General features: G+C 39.0%; 1 protein-coding gene across 18 annotated transcripts in view; it reads right to left on the reverse strand.

Moving 5' to 3' along the window:
- LOC140477439 (uncharacterized) overlaps positions 1-19,514 on the reverse strand; it is a 520,360-nt gene that overhangs the window by 248,989 nt on the left and 251,857 nt on the right. For 17 of the 18 annotated variants that reach the window (XR_011960730.1, XR_011960729.1, XR_011960728.1 and 14 more), the window contains 2 exons: positions 12,696-12,863; positions 5,577-5,660 (listed from right to left, as the gene is read on the reverse strand). Coding sequence is in view for 14 of the 18 variants with exons in the window: in XM_072571355.1 (XP_072427456.1) it covers positions 5,577-5,660; positions 12,696-12,863 (252 nt within the window). In the remaining 4 variants the exon portion in view is untranslated. The remainder of the gene's footprint in view (positions 1-5,576; positions 5,661-12,695; positions 12,864-19,514) is intronic. The other variant, XM_072571349.1, reaches the window with a different exon arrangement.

The following is a 19,514-nucleotide window of genomic DNA, read 5'->3' on the forward strand; positions in this document are numbered from 1 at the left end:
TCAAGGCAATGTCCTGAGAAATGCACCAGTGAGTCGTCATCTCAATTATTCTGAGCAGGAAAAAGATGCAGTGGTTATACTTGAAATTGCAAGTATGATCACACAAAAGGCCAGACGTAACAAAGGAGAGTGTTCACATTTAATTCTCCAGCAATGTTTAAAGGCAAAGTAAAACACATCTTAGCCTAAGAGATCAACCATGTATATAGTGCAGGACATTCAAAAGCACTTCACAACCAATGAATTATTTATGAATTGAGACTGCTATTATTATGGATGGCAGTTAATTAGTGCATGTGTGTTCCCACAAATAGCAATGAGTTAAGTGACGAGTAAAGATTTTATGGAGATATTGCCAAAAGAATAAATGTTGCCCTTTGTTGTCCTTTGAAACGCATCACTGGAAATGTCTTGTTGCATGTTTCCAGCTCTCTGCAGATAGGCTGGGAAGCAGGAAGCCTTCTAATATGGTGGCGGATGCAAAAAGAGGGAAGCCTGATCAGAGGTATCCAAACAAATAAAACTATTAATTCTCCAATAAGTGTTCAGCTCCCCTCCCCACTACAGCCTTATTTACATTTAATAGCAAATTATCAGGCCCCTAGCACATGGGGAAACCTCTAGCTAAACTAGGGAGCTCCAAGAAGGTCCCTGAGATGGATTTAACTGCTGCTTCCTTGCTCCTGGAAGAGTTCCACACCAAGAATTGCTGCTCTGATAGATTCAATGGTGTCTCTGGAGGGGTTAACCCTCCAAGCAAAAATATTTTACCTGGCCTTCGAAGACCTTAAAGTGGTGATGCCTTCTTCTTTCTGCAGTGTCAGTAGCAACAATCTCTACTGGCCTGGCAGCTCTGAGATGCAGGCTGGCACTCGTAATTGTTTTGCAGTCCCAGAGGTATCTTCCTACTTGGTTGCTGTTGATAATATTTCACATGTGAAACTGCCTAGCTGCCCTGGGTCAGGACCTAAATAAGCAGACCAGTCTAAGACACCTCTGATATGTTATATACCATTAATAGTAGATTGACTTGTCAGCTTATACAACCAGTTCAAGTTCTATGTGTCAGGTTTGAACTTGCACCATTCCATCATGAGAGGTGGAAATGCTAACACTGGGCCAAGTTCACATTGGGATTAGTTACTTCAGGTAAATTTTTTTCATTCTCTAAAAAAAGTTGAACTTCCACGTGTTAAGAGTTGTGAGCGTTCACAAGTGTAAAAGTATGCGTAATATGATTTCTGAGAAATCTGTACTCATTATAATAAATGTTAATGGTCTTTTTGTGAGAGGAGTTTACATTTTGTTAAGCTTAGGTGACAGCAATGAGAACAAAGCAACCACAGTACAAAAATATTTAATTAAATCAATAAATTATAGGGGACAAACTTGAAACAGTGATGAAATCAATAGTTTCAAGGTCCAATGCTTAACAAAATGAATGTGGACAAGCAGAAACAGAGTGCCTTATGTCCATAATGAGCTTTGAATCTCCTTCATTAAAAAAAATTCACTCTCAATACAATCTAGCACATTTTTCAAGACGCAGTTATGCAAAGTGGCCAAATGTTATCTTGTTTAGAATCAAGCTGTGTTACACATACTGGACTTGACAAAAGAGTTATGTCTTAAAATGTCTCCTTTAACCTACAGTAAACCTGGAAATTTCAGAAGTACCCCAGCTCAGGGATGCCCCTTATGGTGAGGTTGTCATGGGTCTGAGACACAAAATGAAATCTTTTCAAATCAAGTCAGCTTCCTCACCTGTACACAGTAACTCACACCAACAGTTACTATTTTGAGATAGAAAGAGTCAGAGATGCAAAGGAGACATTGTTGAATCATAGAATCCCTACAGTGCTGAAGCAGGCCATCTGGCTCATCAAGTTCACACTGACCCTCTGAACAGCATCTTACCCAGATCCTATCCCTGTAATCTTGCATTACCAATGGCTAATCCACCTAACTACACATACCTGGACACAAGGGGCAATCTATCTAACCTGTACTGTCGGAGTAAACCACAGCATCCAGAGAAAACACATGCAGACACAAGGGGAATGTGCAACCTCCACACAGATAGTCGCCCGAGGGTGGAATCAAACTCAGGTCCCTGGCGCTGTGAATCAGCACTAACCACTGAGTCACCATGCCGTGTTATGTGAAGAAACAAAGAATTTGCTGTGTGCAGAAGCTTGAGACAATTGGTTTTCTCTTCAAAAGAGACAAAAGTAATCATAAGGGGCATCCCTGAGCTGGGGTACTTCTGAAATTTCCAGGTTTACTGTATGTTAAAGGAGACATTTTAAGACATAACTCTTTTGTCAAGTCCAGTATGTGTAACACAGCTTGATTCTAAACAAGATAGCATCTGGCCACTTTGCATAACTGCGTCTTGAAAGAGCTCATGGATCTTTTCTATTAATAGAATAACTTTGCAGGGAACATAAAAACTGATTGCAAATGTTTCTGTAGATATGTGAAGAGAAAAAGATTGATGAAGATAAATGTAAGTCCATTACAGTCAGAAACAGGGGAATTTATAATGGGAACAAAGAAATGACAACCACCTGATGAAGGAGCAGTGCCTCCGAAAGCTAGTGTTTCCAAATAAACCTATTGGACTATAAGCTGTTTAGATTAGATACCTTACAGTGTGGAAACAGGCCGGTCGGCCCAACCAGTCCACAACGACCCTCCGAAGAGTAACCCACCCAGACCCATTTCCCTCCGACAAATGCACCTAACACAATGGGCAATTTAGCATGGCCAATTCACCTGACCTGCACATCTTTGGACTGTGGGAGGAAACCGGAGTACCCGGAGTACACCCCAGTCCAACACTGGCATCTCCAAATCAAAGAAATGGTTGATCAACTAAACAAATACTTTGGTTCTGTGGTCACAAATGAGGACACAAATAACATACCGGAAATGTTGGAAAACACAGGGTTTGGTAAGAAGGAAGAACTGAAGGAATTCATTCTTAATAAGTAAATGGTATGGGAAATTTGATGGGATTGAAGGAGGATAAATCTCGAGGCCCTGATAATCTACATCCCACAGTACTTTAGGGAGTAAAATATAAATAGTGGGTGCATCGATGGTCATTTTTCAAGATTCTATAAACTATGGAACAACTCCAACAGATTGGAGGTAGCTAATGGAATCCCTCTATTTGTGAAGGGAGACAGAGAAAAAAACTGGAAATTATAGACCAGTTGGCTTGTCATCGGTAGCAAAGAAAATGCTTGAATCCATTATAAAAGAATTAATAGCTGAGCATATGGAAAATAATGGCAGAATCAGACAGAGTCAGCATGGAACAAAGAAAGAGAAATCATGCTTGACAAATTTACTGGAATTCCTCAAGGATCTAACTTGTAGACTTGACAAGGAACAGCCAGGGGATGTGACTTCTCGAAACCTTTCAACAAGTCCCAGGTAAGAGTTTAGACTGTAAAAGTAAAGCCCATGGATTGGAGGCAGTGCTTGGTGGCAGACAGGAAACAAACAGTAGGAATAAACAAGTCTTTTTCTGAATGGCAGTTAGTGACCCGTGGGTACTGCAGGGATCAGTACTAGGACCTTCCCTATTCAAAATACATATTAATGATTTGAATGGGGGAAGTAAATGAAATATCTCCAAATTTAGGATGACATAAAGCTGGGTAAGAAGTGAGCTTGAGGAGGATGCGGGAATGTTTCAGTGTGATTTGGTCAAGCTGAGTGAACAAATGCATGGCAGACGCAGTATAATATGGATAAATGTGAGGTTATGTATTTTGATAGCAAAAATATGAATAAGGATTATTATATGAAAGGCTACAACTTGCAAGAGGGCAATGTGCAACAAAATCCTGGTTTTCTTGTACACCAATCGCTAAGGTTAAGCATGCAGATGAAGCAGGTCTTAAAGAACTCAACTGGTATATTGGCTTTCATTGCAAGAGGATTCAAGTACAGAGCGTTGGTGAAACTACACCTGGAATATTGTGTGCAGTTTTGCTCTTCTTATCTGAGGAAGGATGTTCTTGCTATAGAGGTAGTGTAACAAAGGTTTACCAGACTGATTCTTGGGATGGTAAGATGAACATATGAGGAGAGGTTGAAATTGTTAAGATTATATTTGTAGAGTTCAGACGAATGAGGGGGGATCTCATAGAAACCTATAAACATTCCAACAGGAAGAATGTTCCCAATGACAGGGAAGCCAGGAATCAAGGGTCACAGTCTAAGGATATGGGATAAACTATTCAGGACTGAGATGAGGAGAAATTTCTTCACCTAGAGAGTGGTGAGCCTCTGGAATTCACTCCCACAGAAGCTGTTGAGGCCAAAACATTGTACGGTTTCAAGAAATAGTTAGACATAACATTTGGGGCTAAAAGAATCAAAGCATCTGAGGTAAAACAAGAACAGGCTGTTGAGTTGGATGAGCAGCCATGATCATAATGAATGGTGGAATAGGCTTGAATGGCTGAAAGGCCTACTCCAGCTCTTATTTCCTATGTTTCCAAGTGATGTTTGATCTATGTCGATTTTAGTTTATTTGTTATAATTAAAGTCTTAAAACATGAAACCTTGTACTTTTTTATTTCAGTTGGTTATTTGAGATGCCCATCTCTTTAAAATATATCTATCTCTACAGGATTGTTACTCAAGTGCAAAAAAAAGGAAATATTAGAGAAAAAGGAAAATGATAACCACAATGTTGCAAATTCCTACTTTTGCAATCAAAAAAGTAAATGTGAAGTAGAAATAATAGCAAGATGCTCCTCAAAAATTCTGGAGTCCCTAATGTAGTAGGAATTTAATTATACAATTATGAGTGGCACGGTGGTTTGGTGGTGGCTCAGCACTACTACCTCACAGCACCAGGGTCCTAGGTTTAATTCCAGCCTTGGGTGACTGTGTGGAGTTTGCGCATTCTCCCCCGTGTCTGTATGGGTTTCCTCCTGCAGGGCAGGTGAATTGGCCCATATTTAGAAACAAGTTGGAAAAGTAAAGTAAAGGCACAGTGGCTCAGTGGTTAAGTGTATTAGTCAGAGGGAAATGGGTCTGAGTGGGTTCCTCTTCAGAGGGTTGGTGTGGACTTATTGGGCCGAAGGGCCTGTTTCCACACTGTAGGGAATCTAATCTATTGCAGTATGATATTGTAAAAATACTGATAATATAAAACATTGCAGGAAACTAGAAGTTGGATTCTTTTCATCAAGCCAATTTAATATTCTTTTTCTCTTTAGTGCTGACAACAGTGGAAATTTAGCTGACTGTTTTGAGCTCTGCTTCAGGACAATGCATGTAACTTGATATACAACAGGAGGTGAAGATTATTACAACATGTTTTGGACAGGGCTCGAGGGAAGAAGGTGTGGTCCCTTCCATTTAGCTTCCATAGCCAAATGAACTGTGAGAGGAAATGAAAGGATTGAAGAACAACCAATGTTTGCAAAAATGAATCAAAGCAAAAGATGATACTTCATTTCAACATTATTAATTTAGCATTAAAGTTAAGGCTAATATTTTATTGAAGTCTTATGTTACTGCCTAAAAGTAAACAAGAGAATACATACGTCGTCCTGTGAACCTGTATATTTCTCCTGTGCAGTTTTCAAGTCTGTCTTCAATTTTAGAATAATCTGATCTCTGTTAATCACCTGAGTGTCAAAACAATGTAGATGTGAATATTACATACTGTAAATGGAATAATTAGACCTAATCTGTTCAAACTTGGATTTATGTATCAGTCACCTATTGTCTATTGTCTAATATGTTTTTCAGCACCAGAATTCAATGGAGATACAGTCACATAAAAAGAAAAATACATGCTGCTTTCTGCTGTTCTGTATTTTGAAAGGGTCAAATACAAGTATAAATCCATAAAGTGTATTATCTTTTAGCACATACAGTTAGCAGCAATATTTAGAAACAGGTTGGAAAAGTAAAGCAAAGGCACAGTGGCTCAGTGGTTAGCACTAGTACCTCACAGCACCAGGGTCCCAGGTTTGATTCCAGCCTCGGGTGACTGTCTGTGTGGGGTTTGCACATTCTCCCCGTGTCTATGTGGGTTTCCTCGGGATGCTCCGGTTTCCTCCCACAGTCCAAAGGTGTACTACTGGCCAGGTGAATTGGCCATGCCAAATTGCCCATAGTACTAGGTGCATCAATCAGAGGGAATTGGGTCTGGGTGGGTTACTCTTCAGAGGGTCGGTGTGGACTGGTTGGGCCAAAGGGCCTGTTTCCACACTGTAGGGAATCTAACCTAATCTAACAAGGTTAAAAATTCTTGCAGTAACATTTCACAATAAAGATTAGGATGATGGTCAATCGGTAGTAAGAATAATTAGCTAACTTCAACATGGCAAGATGAGTTGGGTCAGACGGAAAGGAGCCAAAGATAGGTGAGAAAACCTGTAACTGAACAAGGGGTTACCTTAAAAAAAAAGGTTCAGATACAATTATGGTTTATGTCCTCAACAGGGAAAAATAGAGCAAAAACATTTGCAACTACCTGGATAAAAAGCATGAAGAAAATTAAGATAAAAAGAAAAAGTGCACTCATGACAAGTGTCAAGGAGAACGTACAAATTAGAACCAGGCTAAATACAATGACTTTGGAATGGAGGTGAAACAGCACATAAGAGAAACAAGGGAATTATTTTTTAAAAATTGGCAGCCAACATAAATGGAAATCCCAAACATTTCTATTGGCACAAAAATAATAAATGGGTGATAAAACGATTATGTCCAGTTAGAGACCAAAAAGAAGATTTACCCATCAGTTTCTTCTCTCAGTTTCTGCATGGCTGAGGTATCAAAGAAATTATTTGCAATTCTCTTTACCAAGGAAGTAGACTAGAGTCATAGACTCAATTACATAGCATGGAAGCAGGCCCTTCGGTCCAACTCATCCATGCCGACCAGATGTCCCAAACTGATCTAATCCCATTTACTAGTATTTGGCTCATATTCCTATTCATATGCATATGCAGATGCCTTTTAAATGTCGTAATTATAGCAGCCTCCACCACTTCCTCTGGCAGTTCATTCCAAACGCAGACCACCTTCCGCGTGACAAAGTTGCTCCATAGGTCTTTTTTAATCTTGCCCCTCTCTTAAACCTGTGCCCTCTAGTTTTGGACTCCCCTATCCTGAGAAAAAGACTTTGGTTATTCATCCTATCCATGCCTCTCACGATTATACAAACCTCTATAAGATCAGTCCTTGGCCAACAAAAAAAAGCTCCAACCTGTTCAGCCTCTCCCTATGGCTCACACTCTCCAAACCCGGCAACATTCTTGTAAATCTTTTATGAACCCTCGCAAGTCTAAACTCATTTTTCCAAAGTAGGGAGACCAGAACTGAATACAGTATTCTAAAAGTGGCCTGACTAATGACAACAACATAGCATCCCAACTTCTCTACTCAATGCACTGAACAATGAAGGCAAGCGTGCCAAATGCCTTCTTCACCACCCTGTCTACTTGTGACTCCACTTTCAAGGAGAATTTCCTCTGCACCTCTAAGTGCCTTTCTTCAGCAACACTCCCCAGGACCCTACTATTAGTCTAAGTCCCACCTTGTTTTGCCTTACCAAAATGCATTACCTCACATTTTTCTGAATTGAACTCCATCTGCCACTCCTTGGCCCATTGGACCATCTGATCAAGGTCCACCTGTACTCTGAGACAATCTCTTTTACTGTCTACTGCACTGAAAATGTTGTTATCATCTGCAAACTTACTAACTGTACCACCTAATTTCACCTTCAAATAATTTATATAAATGAACAGAAAACTGTGGACCCAGCACTACGCCTTGCAACACATCAACAGACATCCAGACCAGAAAGCAACCCTCCATAAACACCCTTTGTCTCCTCCAGTCAAGCCAGTTGTTTATCTCCCCCTGGATTCCATGTGACCTGTTTACCATGTAGAGCCTTGTTGAACTTCTTGCTGAAGTCCAATTAGACAACATCTACTGCTCTGCCTTCATCAATCTTTTTTATAAATTCTTCAAAAACCTCATTCAAGTTTGTGAGACATCATTTCCCATGCACAAAGCTATGTTGACTCTCCCTAATCAGTCCTTGCCTTTCCAAATGCATGTAAATCCCGTCCCTCAGAATCCCCTCCACTTACCCAGCACTGATGTAAGGCTCACAAGTCTATCGTTTCCTGGCTTTTCCTTATCATCTTCTTAAATAATGGCACCATCATGCCTACCTCGAGGCTTTCGGCACTTCATCTGTGGCTACTAATGATACAAATATCTCAGCAAGGAACCCAGCAACCTCTTCCCTACCTTCCCATAAAATTCTGGGATACACATGATCATGTCCCAGGGTTTTTTCCACTTTAATGTATTTTAAGTGGTCCAGCACCTTCTCTTCAGTAATATGAACCCTTTTAAGGATATCACCATCTATTTCCTCATGTTCTCCAATTTTCTTGTGCTTCACCTCAGTAAATACATATTTATTTAGTATCTCACACATCTCCTGTGGTTTCATATGTGGACAGCCTTGTTGATCTTTAAGGAGCCCTATTCTTTCCCTAGTTATTCTTTTGCCCTTAATGTATTTCCAGAATCTCTTTGGATTCTGCTTAACCCTATTTGCCAAAGCTATCTTATGTCCCCTTTTTGTCCCCAATCTCCCTCTTAAGTATACTCCTACAGCCCTTATACTCTGAGGGATTCAGTTGATTCCAACTGTCTACACCTGGCATATGCCTCCTTTTTCTTGACCAGAGCCTCAACTTCTCTAGTCATCCAGCATTACCCTACACATATTAGCTTGCCTTTCATATTAACAGAAATTCGCGTTATCTCACTTTTGAAGGCCTCCCACTTTCAAACCATCCCTTTGCCTGTGAATAGCCTCTCTGAATCAATTTTTGAAAGTTCCTGCTTAATACCGTCAAAATTGGCCTTACTTCAATTTAGAACTTTGCTTTCTAGATCAGGTCTATTCTTTTCCATAACAATTTTAAGATTAATAGAAATATGATCACTGGCCCTTAAGTGCTCCTCCACTGACACCTCAGTCACTTCCTTGACTTATTCCCCAGAGAAGGTCAAGGTTTGTTCCTTCTCTAGTAGGTATACCTACATATTGAATAAGAAAATTTTCTTATACATACTTAACAAATTCTTTTCCATCCAAGCCCTTAACATAATGACAGTCCCAGTCTATGTTTAGAAAGTTGAAATCCCCTATCATTATGATCCTATTATTCTTACAGATATCTGAGATCTCCTTATATATTTATTTCTCAAATTCCCACTGTTATGAAGATGTGGGTACCTTTAAGAGAGATAAAAGCAACAGAACTACCTGACAGAACCAAGTGTTCTGAATAAAAACATAATGCAACATTTGGTCAAACAATTTGATTATCTGGTTCCCTGGAAACGATAAAACAGATTCAAATTAGGCCAATCAGTTTAAACTATATCCGAAAAATACCAAACTCCAATCCAGTTTGAATTCAGTATATTGACGATCCTAAAAGCCAATGACATAATCCGATACTTTGGGGGTATAAGAACAGGGAAAATTGAACAGTTGAGAGGAGAACTGCTAAGGCACCAGCATGTAAAAAGACTGCCTGAAAAATAGCTCTCTTAACAGGTACCTTTATTGGTCAGTAACCTCTGAAGCAGAATCCGCAAGAAGACGAAAGGATGACATGAATTCAGAGAAAACTGAAAGCTGCCTGGTTTTGATGAAAGAAGGTTTGTTTTGTAAATCTTAATCGGGGGGGTTTTATCAGACTAGTATTGCAGAGAGGAAAGTAAAAGATAGGGTAGAGGAAGGAATTGTAAATAGTTGTTAGTTAATTATTCTCTGTTATACTTTAAGAAATAAAGTTGTTAATTTGTACTTTAACTAGTTCTTGGCCAATCGAATATTCATACATTACTGCACGGGATAAATCTTTTCTGTGTTGCTGGTTTTAAATTAGCAGAGGGGTTTACCCCATTTGAAACATCACTGACTATTTGGGGCATATAGTACAATCCCAATAAGGTGATCACCCCTCTCTTATCTCTCAGTTCCACCTGCAAAACTTCACTGGAAATTGCCCCCAGGAATATCTTCCCTAAGTACAGCCACATAATGGTATCCTTAACCAAAATCTCCACTCCTCTTCCTGTCTTTCCTCCTTTTCTCCACGAAGCCATAGTGGCTGGAGAGAAAGGTTAGTCACTAGAAGGGCTCAACATTGAAAAGGTGGCATCAGATAATCTGTTGATACTTAGAATTGACAAGGCACCTGGACGATCCAAGGAAACTGAGATTACATGAGCATTAGTTATAATCTTACAGTCTTCCATCAAATCAGGGGTGATGCCGGAAATTTACAGACCAGTCAATTTAAATTTTGGACAGGGGAAGCTTTGAGAAACAATAATTCAGAAGAGAATTAGAAGCCACATGGAAAAATGTGATTAATTAGGGTGAGTCAGCATGGTGTTCCTAAGGGAAAATTACGTTTAACTAATTTGCTGTAGTTCTTTAAGGCATTAACAGAGAGTGTTGATGAGTATAATTTCTAAAATATGTTCAATACATGTCATAGAAAAGACTTGTGAAAAACGTTATAGTTCATTGATTAAAAGGGTCAATAGCAACCTAGATAAAAACTTGACTGAATGATAGGAAACAAAGAGCAACGATTGATGGATATAGTTCAGGCTAGAGGAAAGTTTGGAGTGGAGTTTCCAGAAGTCAATCCTGGGACCTTGTCCTTTCCAAACATACTATTAATGATCTGGATTTTGGAGTGCAAGGACAGTAGCAAAGTTTGCAGATGATACAAAGAATTGTTAATTTTTGAGAGGGCAGTGTAACCATTTAAAAGGACAGTGGCACGTTGATCAAATGGGTGGATAGATGGAAGATGGGAGTTCAACATGGAGAAGTCTGAGGTGATGCTTCCACTGAGACAATATAAGGAGACTACTCCAAAGGGTGTACAGAAGCAGATGGACTTAGTTGTATGTGTACATAAGGCATTAAAATGTGGCAGAACAGGTGTAGAGACAAGTTCATATAGTGTACAGTATCGTAAGCTTTATTAATAGTGGGTGGCAAGGTGGCTAGCTCTGCTGACCCACAGCACTAGGGACCCAGGTTCGATTCTGCCCTCGGGCGATTGTCTGTGTGGATTTTGCGCTCTCACCTATGTCTGCATGGGATTCCTCCAGGTGCCCCAGTTTCCTCCCACAATCCAAAGATGTGCAAATTAGATGGATTGACCATGCTAAATTGCCCATAGTGTGCAGGGATGTGCAGGCTAGGTGGTTTCGCCATGGGAAATGCAGGTTTATAGGTCAGGGGTGTGGGTCTGGCTGGGATGCTCTTCTGAGTGTCAGTATGGATTCAATGGGCTGAATGGCTTCCATACTCTAGGGATTCTATGATCCTGTGAAGAATGAGACAGAGTGCAAGAGAAGGGAGGCTATGCTGTACCTGTCACATTTCTCCATTACTTTGTTTTGAAGTAATCATTGTAATTCAGTAGAAGTATCGTGTACAGTTCTTGGCACACACTATAGCAATGAACACACTGCAGAGAGTGAAGAGGTTTAATCCATTGCAAGGATGAGAAGCTCTAGTTATAAAAAAAGATTGGAGTCATTAGAACTGTTTTATTGAGTGAGGAGGAGAGGAGGAAATAAGATTGAATTTTTCCTGCTCATAAAAGGATTGAAAGGGCACAGATTTAAAGTGATATGCAAAAGAAGTAAATATGATGTGGAAATAAAACTATCTCCGAATAACTGTTTTAACATTTCTAGTTGGCTTTATTGTGTAATCAAATTGTTCCCACCTTATTAATATTTTAGTGATTCTTTGCTTTTGCAATTTGTCCAAACTTCTAACAATACCTTTGTATAATTATAGATTAAAAAAAACTAAGGATGCTGGAAATCTGAAACAAACAAAATGCTGGAGAAACTCAGCAAGTTTGGCTGCATCTGTGGAGACAGAAACAGAGTTAAGATGAGTTCTGAAATAAAGTCATACCAGGCTCAAAACATTAACACTTCTACTCTCTCCACAAATGCTGGTGGACTTGTCAAGTTTCTGCAGCATTCTGCGTTTGTTTGCTTATGCTTTAAATTTATTTGATACAATCTTCAACTTTTTTTAGCTAACCAGGGATGTTGTGTGCTCCCTTTAAAAATTTTCTTTTTCATTAGAATGTGTTCTGCCGGTTCTGAAATATCTCCATACATATCTGCCATTACATCTCTATCTTCACCTATCCCTTAAGCCAATTAATCAATTCACTTTTGCTATCTCTGCTTTCAAGGCATTATAACTCCCCTTATTTTAAACTTAATACTGGTCTTGGACCCACTCATCTCTCTCTCAAATGCAAAATTCAACCAAACTATGGTTGCTGCTACCTAGGACGTATTCACTATGAGATTGCTAATTAATTCAATTTCATTACAAAATGAGCATAATTTTGGCATCACATTTTATAACAAATAGTAATTATCTCAACTTTGTCTAGTGATCAGTGCTTTAAAATACTCTACATTTTAATAACAGTAAGCCAATTTTAACTTATCAAATTTCAAGTTGGAAAATCACCACCCAAATCTGAACAACCCTAATATGAAAAGAATGATAGCAACAATTTATACTTGCATTGACATCTTTAATATACCTCTTGTTGAGCAGTTCTATGCTTCTCAGCAATTACTGCCATTTGCAGTTCGATTTCCTGCTTCTCAGTGTTGAGCTTGCTGATGTCCTGGGAATGCTGTGATATTTGGTCTGTCAATTGCATAGCTTCTTCTCTTAGCTTCTGTGTGAGTTTTTCTCTGTGGAGCAACTGAGATCAGAACTGAAAGCTGAAGCCATTATTTCAAATCATATTCATCATTTACTTGAATTCTATCACCTAATACAATTTCACATGTGAATATATTTGACTGAACAATTCCGAGCTACAGTCATTCATAATACATTATTTACAGCAGATACAGCTGTCATCTCTCAAACAAAATTTTCCACATATCAATATTTCTAGCACATGGTCAGAAACAAAGCTTTTGTTGATCTATGAAAGATTCTGATGACACATGAAAACTACAACTACATTTCACTGCCCTGTCACACAAATGTCCAATTTGATACTTCAATATATAAAGCCAGCACATAATCTCTTCTGAATTATTCTTAACTTTAAAATACAACAGGGCCAATTCATGCCTCCAAGTCTCAGTTCTGAATGGTTAAAAAAATTATTTTTGAAAGATCAACTACAAACAGCACTTAGATCTTCAGTGACATATTATTGACAGCACAGGGTACAATCTCAGATGCATGTATGGAGTACATTAATTCTGTGAGAATAAAATTAAGTGTGAATCAAACCTACATTACTATGGATACTTGAAGGGAGGTGTCAAAACAGGAACAAATATTTTGAAGGGCCCAAAAAACCAAAGTCAATAACAGAGTAGTATCCTAGGCTCAGCCATCTTTGGCTGCTTCTTCATTGACCCTCCCTGCATCATTAAGTGGGAAGTGAGAATGTTCACTAATGATTACAGTGTTCAGCAAATTCACTACTCCACAGATACTGATGAAGCTAATGTCTAAATGCAGCAAAACCAGATCGTCATCCAGGCTTGAGCTGGCAAGTGGCAAGTAACACAATTGCCCGGACATTACTATCTCCAACAAGACAAAATCTAGACATTGCCCCTTGACTTTCAATGATATTATCATTACTGAATAACCCACAATAAACATTTTGGGTGTTACCATTGACCAGAAACTGAACTGGAGCAGCCATTTGAATACTGGTGATTACAGCAGCAGATCAGGTGCTAAGAATTCTCCAACAAGAAACTCCCCAAAGCTTGTCAACTACCGACAATATCTTGTATGGAAATTACCTCAGTTACCCTCCCTACCCATGAGAGTTAAATCCCGTTATGGGTGTTGAAGTGCATAGCCATTCTTGTCTGCTTTTTATTTACCAGTTGCTGTACACTTTGCTGCAAGAAAAAGGAAAGTACGTCAGTGAGTATTGTGAAATGTTTTTGAATGATATGGCTGATATGATTGAATAACTGCCATAAGGTAAAGCATATGAATGTTAGGTTGAGTTCCCCTTGTAAGAGATTGTTAATGAAGATATTGTGAATTGAGTAGCAGATGAGTCTATTGGTGCAATTGTTTGGGATTGTCTCCTGAACATGAAGAGCGTCTTAAATTATTGTATATGCAGCCACCTCTGCAATTTTCTGCCTCGTCCACTAAAACCTCCAGTGTATGCATGTTCTCTTGCAGGTTCGGCTTTGCTCAAAGTGACGAGTACTGATTTAATTTGAAAAAAAAAACACGTGGAGACAAAACTGGATTTATTGTCCTTGGAGAAAAGGAGGCTAAGGTAATAGCTGATAAAGATAAGACCATGAGATATACATGTAGAAATAAGGCCATTCAGCCCATTGAGTCTGCTCCACCATTCAATCATGGTTGATACGTTTCTCAAACCCATTTTTCTCCCTTCTGCCATAACCCTCGATCCCCGTACTAATCAAGATTTCTGTCTTATATTCACTGTGAGTTTGTTAACTAATTCTATTTCATTACACAATGAGCATAATTTTAGCATTAAGTTTTATAACAAATAGTAATTATCTCAACTTTGTCTGGTGATCAGTGCTTTAAAATGCTCTACATTTTAATAGCAGTAAGCCAATTTTAACTTATCAATTTTCAAGTTGGAAAATTACCATCCAAATCTGAACAACCCCAATATGAAAAGAATGAGAGCAACAATCAATACTTGTATTGACATCTTTAATATACCTCTTGTTGAGCAGTTCTATGCTTCTCAGCAATTACTGCCATTTGCAGTTCGATTTCCTGCTTCTCAGTGTTGAACTTGCTAATATCCTGGGAATGACTTGGCCTCCAAAGCCCTCTGCAGCAATGAGTTTCACAGATTTACCACCATCCAGCTGAAGAAATTCCTCCTCATCTCAATTCTAAAGTATCGGAGGCCGTGCCCTCGGGTCCTAGTCTCTCATACGAATGGAAAAACTTTCTCCACGTCCATTCTATGCAGGCTCTCAGTATTCTGTAAGTTTCAACGAGATTCACCCTCTCATCCTCCATCAAGTAAACTCCATCAAGCACAGAACCTGAGCTTTTTTAACTCATTGACAGGATGTTGGCATCACCGGATAGACCAGCATTCATTGCCCAGTTAAGGTTCAGCAACATTGCTGTGGATCTGGAGTCACATGTAGGCCAGACCAAGGAAGGATGGAAATTTCCTTCCCTAAAGGACATCAGTGAAGCAGATGGGTTTTCCAACTCTTCATTCTAGAGTTCTATTGAATTTAAATTCTACCATCTGCAGCAGCAAGGTTCGAAATAGGTCCGAAAAACATGACCTCGGTCTCTCGATTAACAGTCTGGCCATCACCTCCCCTCTATCCTCTCTTCTATTGAGTTCTCAATCACTCTTCAAGCTCTTCATCCAGGATCATTCTTGTAAACCTCCTCCAATGCCAACACATCTTACTTTAGACACAGGACCAAAAGCTGCTCTTTCAAATGTGGTCTGACTAGAGCCTAGGCTGTACATTGCTGCTCTTGTATTCCAACCCTACTGAAATGAATTCTAATATTTCATTTGCCTTCTTAACTGCCAACTGGATCTCCATGTTAACCTGAACAGAATCTTGAATTAGGACTCTAAGTACCTTTGCGCTTCAGATTTCTGAAGCCTTTTCCCATTTAGAAAATAGCCTACACTTCTGTCCTTCCAACAACAGTGCACACTTTCCCACATTGTCTTCCATCTGCTACTTCTTTGCCCACTCTTCTAGTCTGTCAAAGTACTTCTGCAGTCTCCTGACTTCCTCAATATTTCAGGCGAAAGTGAGGACTGCAGATGCTGGAGATCAGAGTCTATATTAGAGTGGTGCTGGAAAAGCACAGCAGGTCATGCAGCATCCAAGGAGCAGGAAAATCAACGTTTCGGGCAAAAGCCCGTCATCAGCCATTCCTGATGAAGGGCTTTTGCCCGAAATGTTGAATTACCTGCTCCTCGGATGTTGCCTGACGCGCTGTGCTTTTTAAGCACCACTCTAATCTTCCTCAATATTTCAACCTATCTTTGTGTCATCTGCAAACTTAGCAACAATATCCTCAGTTCTTTTGTCCAGATCATTCATGTATGTTGTAAGTTATGGTCCTAATACAGATCCCTGCAGACTCCACTAGTCACCTGCTGCCATGCTGAGAAAGAACTCTTTACTCCTACTCTCAGTTAGCCAATCCTCTCCCCATGCCAGGACTTTGCTCCTAATACCATGAGCTCCTATCTTATTTAGAAGCCTCCTGTTTACATGAGGTAGCTAAAGTGAACCTGTCCCAGAAGTTTGCGGTACAAGATTTGTGGAGACATAGATTTTAAGATTTGGGAAATGATATGTGGGAATGTGAGGAAGAACATTTTTTTTCACAATGAGTAGTGATGATCTAGAAATTGCTGGCTAGAAGGATTGTAGAATTGGTGACAATCAACAATTTAAAAAGGAACATTTGAGGTAAATCAACCTGCAGGGTTGTGGTAATAAAGTGGGGGAGTGGGACCAACAGGAATGTTCAACAGAGATGCAGCATTGACTCCGTGAGCTGAATGACAGAATTCTATACTGTAATCATTTTGTGACTGGTTGTTGCTACAATATGCCTCTCCTCTACAATGCACTTCCTGTGTCTAAGTAGATCTAGATCGACATGTTATCAAGTCTCCTGCAGGCACATGTAGCATTGAGCAACACAGTTGGCACTGGCTACATTCAGAATTCATTTAAATATGTCGGCAGTGCAACTTTATCACAACGGAGGGATTTGCTGGGGAGGTAGAGTTAATTCAGTCTAAATGTAGAAAACATCTACATTTGCAGCTAATGTAAGCAAGAACTAAGAATTAATAAGGAAGAGGAAGCTGCTATCCAGATCTCTGTGAAACTCTGGAGACAATGATGCAGTAGAAGGAAAATAAATCATTGTTGGAGATGTAGTGGCTATGGCCAGACAGGCAAGAATGAAACCAACCGAGGTAATTCCATTAAGCAACAGAGAAAAAAGTGATGGTATATGGTAAGCTTGTCATATCAAAAGATGCAGAGGGGTCAAGAAGGGATGATACACTATAATCACAGCAATGACTTGCATTGACATTGAGCATTTACTGTAGTAAACTTCTCAGGAGTGCAAGCAGGCTTAAAGTGACGCCAAATGAACAAAGGAGACGTACAGACAAAAGGAATTGAGTTGGAGACGCAAAAAAGTCCAGAGATAAAGGAACATAAACTTCTTGGCTGGAAGACGTCATAGGAATGAGCAGTGGTGTGCTATAGAGGGAACCGAATGTGAGACTGAAAATTTTTAAAAATTATGCATCTTTTTAGCTAAAGTCGAAGTTATTCTGTGACTACAAGTGTGATAGCTAAATGGGACTGCATGTGAGTTAGGATATAGACAGGTTCATTTTGGATAAATTCAAATTGATGCAGAAAGGAAGATAAGGGAGCAACCAGAAGACATAAGAATAGTCAACCATTTCATAAGCTGTCAATTATGAGGTCACTTCAGTACTGTGATAGGAACAAAATCTTGATTAACCGAGCAAATTGTTGCTTGAGAGTTCGGAATTCAATTATGGCTGAAAAGAGAGACATGTTCTGAAACTTTATATCTTACATTCATCGGAGCCAATCCAACATTGCAAATTTCAAACCATCAGAATAATTTATGTATTTTATACTAAAAGCGAAAAAAAGTGTTGTGGTGTAAATTGCAAATGTTTGAAATTTGCATGTTTCCATTTGTCCTGAGGAGCCAAGACAGAAACTTTAACAAAATATCTTTTTCAGCAATAGTCAAATACTTAACTGTGAAAAAGATGGGCATTGATTTGGTGGATAACATTAATATCAAGAACTTAGAAGAATAGAGGAAGGTTGGAGATAGAGCAACAGCAGACATAGAGGATTTGAGAGGTTGCGAGGTAAGGGAGGGTCACATGAAGTTTAATTTGAAAGTGAGACACTACTTGAGAAAAGGGAAATATTTATGATGTCAGAGAGTACACAGACAGGAATGGAAGCTTGATGGCCAATAAGGCCAAAGGATAAAGTTCTTAAGGATAAGATGAGCTTGTTGAGTGCCTCATGGTACAAAGGGAAAGAACTGGGCTATGACAGGCATTCAAGGGCTAAGGGAAAGTCTGGCAGAGGATTCTTTGACACAAAAGGTAATTTAAACAGTGCTTACAAATTATCCTGTGAGTGAATTGGACAGTTGCTTGCTCAGAGAATTAAAATGTAAGGGAAGAGAAGAGAATTAGGCTATGTAGCTCATATGGAGAATTATATCAACAAAGGCTTGATGATACAAGTCCTGTTACAGAGCTATGCATTCTATTAATGCTCATCACAAAATCACTACATTATCCTAACATCATTTAATTTCCTAAAATGTAATCTCTCAATTATTGAATCTACACAAAGATTAAGTGGAAAGCTCAAAATGAAGAGTTTATTTCCTTACACCACCAACCTTTGAGAGATTTGAAATGCTATAATCTTTTGCAATCATCTGTGGCTTCAACAGCAGAATCATATTTTGTAATGAATCAAGTAGAGTTCTCAACAGTCAGACTCTGAAGTCTGTGTACCTGTCTCCTGTTTTACATCTCTATTAATAAGCAATCTGATTTGTTTGACAAGGTAGAAGGACCTTCTATGGTTTCAGATAGTTAAATGCTAGTATGTGAAAATAAAACCTTGTAATGTGTCAGTGGAAGTGCTCCTGTTTCTGTGACATTGTCATGAATATTAAAATGAGCTGAACTGTCTCTCACAGCATATATTTATGATTAGACATTTTCAGAGGAGCTGCTTTTCTTGGAAAGCCACAGGGGATGGGAGTTAGAGCTGCTAGCAGAGGTAGATTTTGTTCTGTTCCATTTGGTGTTCTTCAAACTTCAAATATCACTGTAAGTATATGACTGGAAAATCTCTTTAAGGGTGGCTATCCTTTTAGAGTGCACTTTTGCCCAAGGAGGAGGAGAGAGCAGAATACATTCTGCATATTGCTTAATCTAAAAAGGACTAAAGGTGAAAAAAAGGCACATATTCATTATTCGTACTATCCCAAACATTGTGGGCAATGCTTGTAAAATAAGACAGCTGGAATTAACCGTTCATTAATCAGCCCACATTGCTTCTGCCTATTAAAGTAATTTGGGATAATTTATTTCAGCATAAAATTAACAAATAACTGTCAGAAACGTAAGTATTAAGTGATGAAGATGAGCATAAAATAGTGATATTCCAGAAACAGTGTCAAACAACACACCATCTTTAAGAGACAGCACCAAAGCATATCTTAAGACTTTTGTTAGTTGAAAGTCCAAATAAGCTAAAAGGTTTCAGAACAAATA

This window comes from Chiloscyllium punctatum, chromosome 5 (assembly GCF_047496795.1).
Source record: "Chiloscyllium punctatum isolate Juve2018m chromosome 5, sChiPun1.3, whole genome shotgun sequence".
Taxonomy (NCBI): domain Eukaryota; kingdom Metazoa; phylum Chordata; class Chondrichthyes; order Orectolobiformes; family Hemiscylliidae; genus Chiloscyllium; species Chiloscyllium punctatum.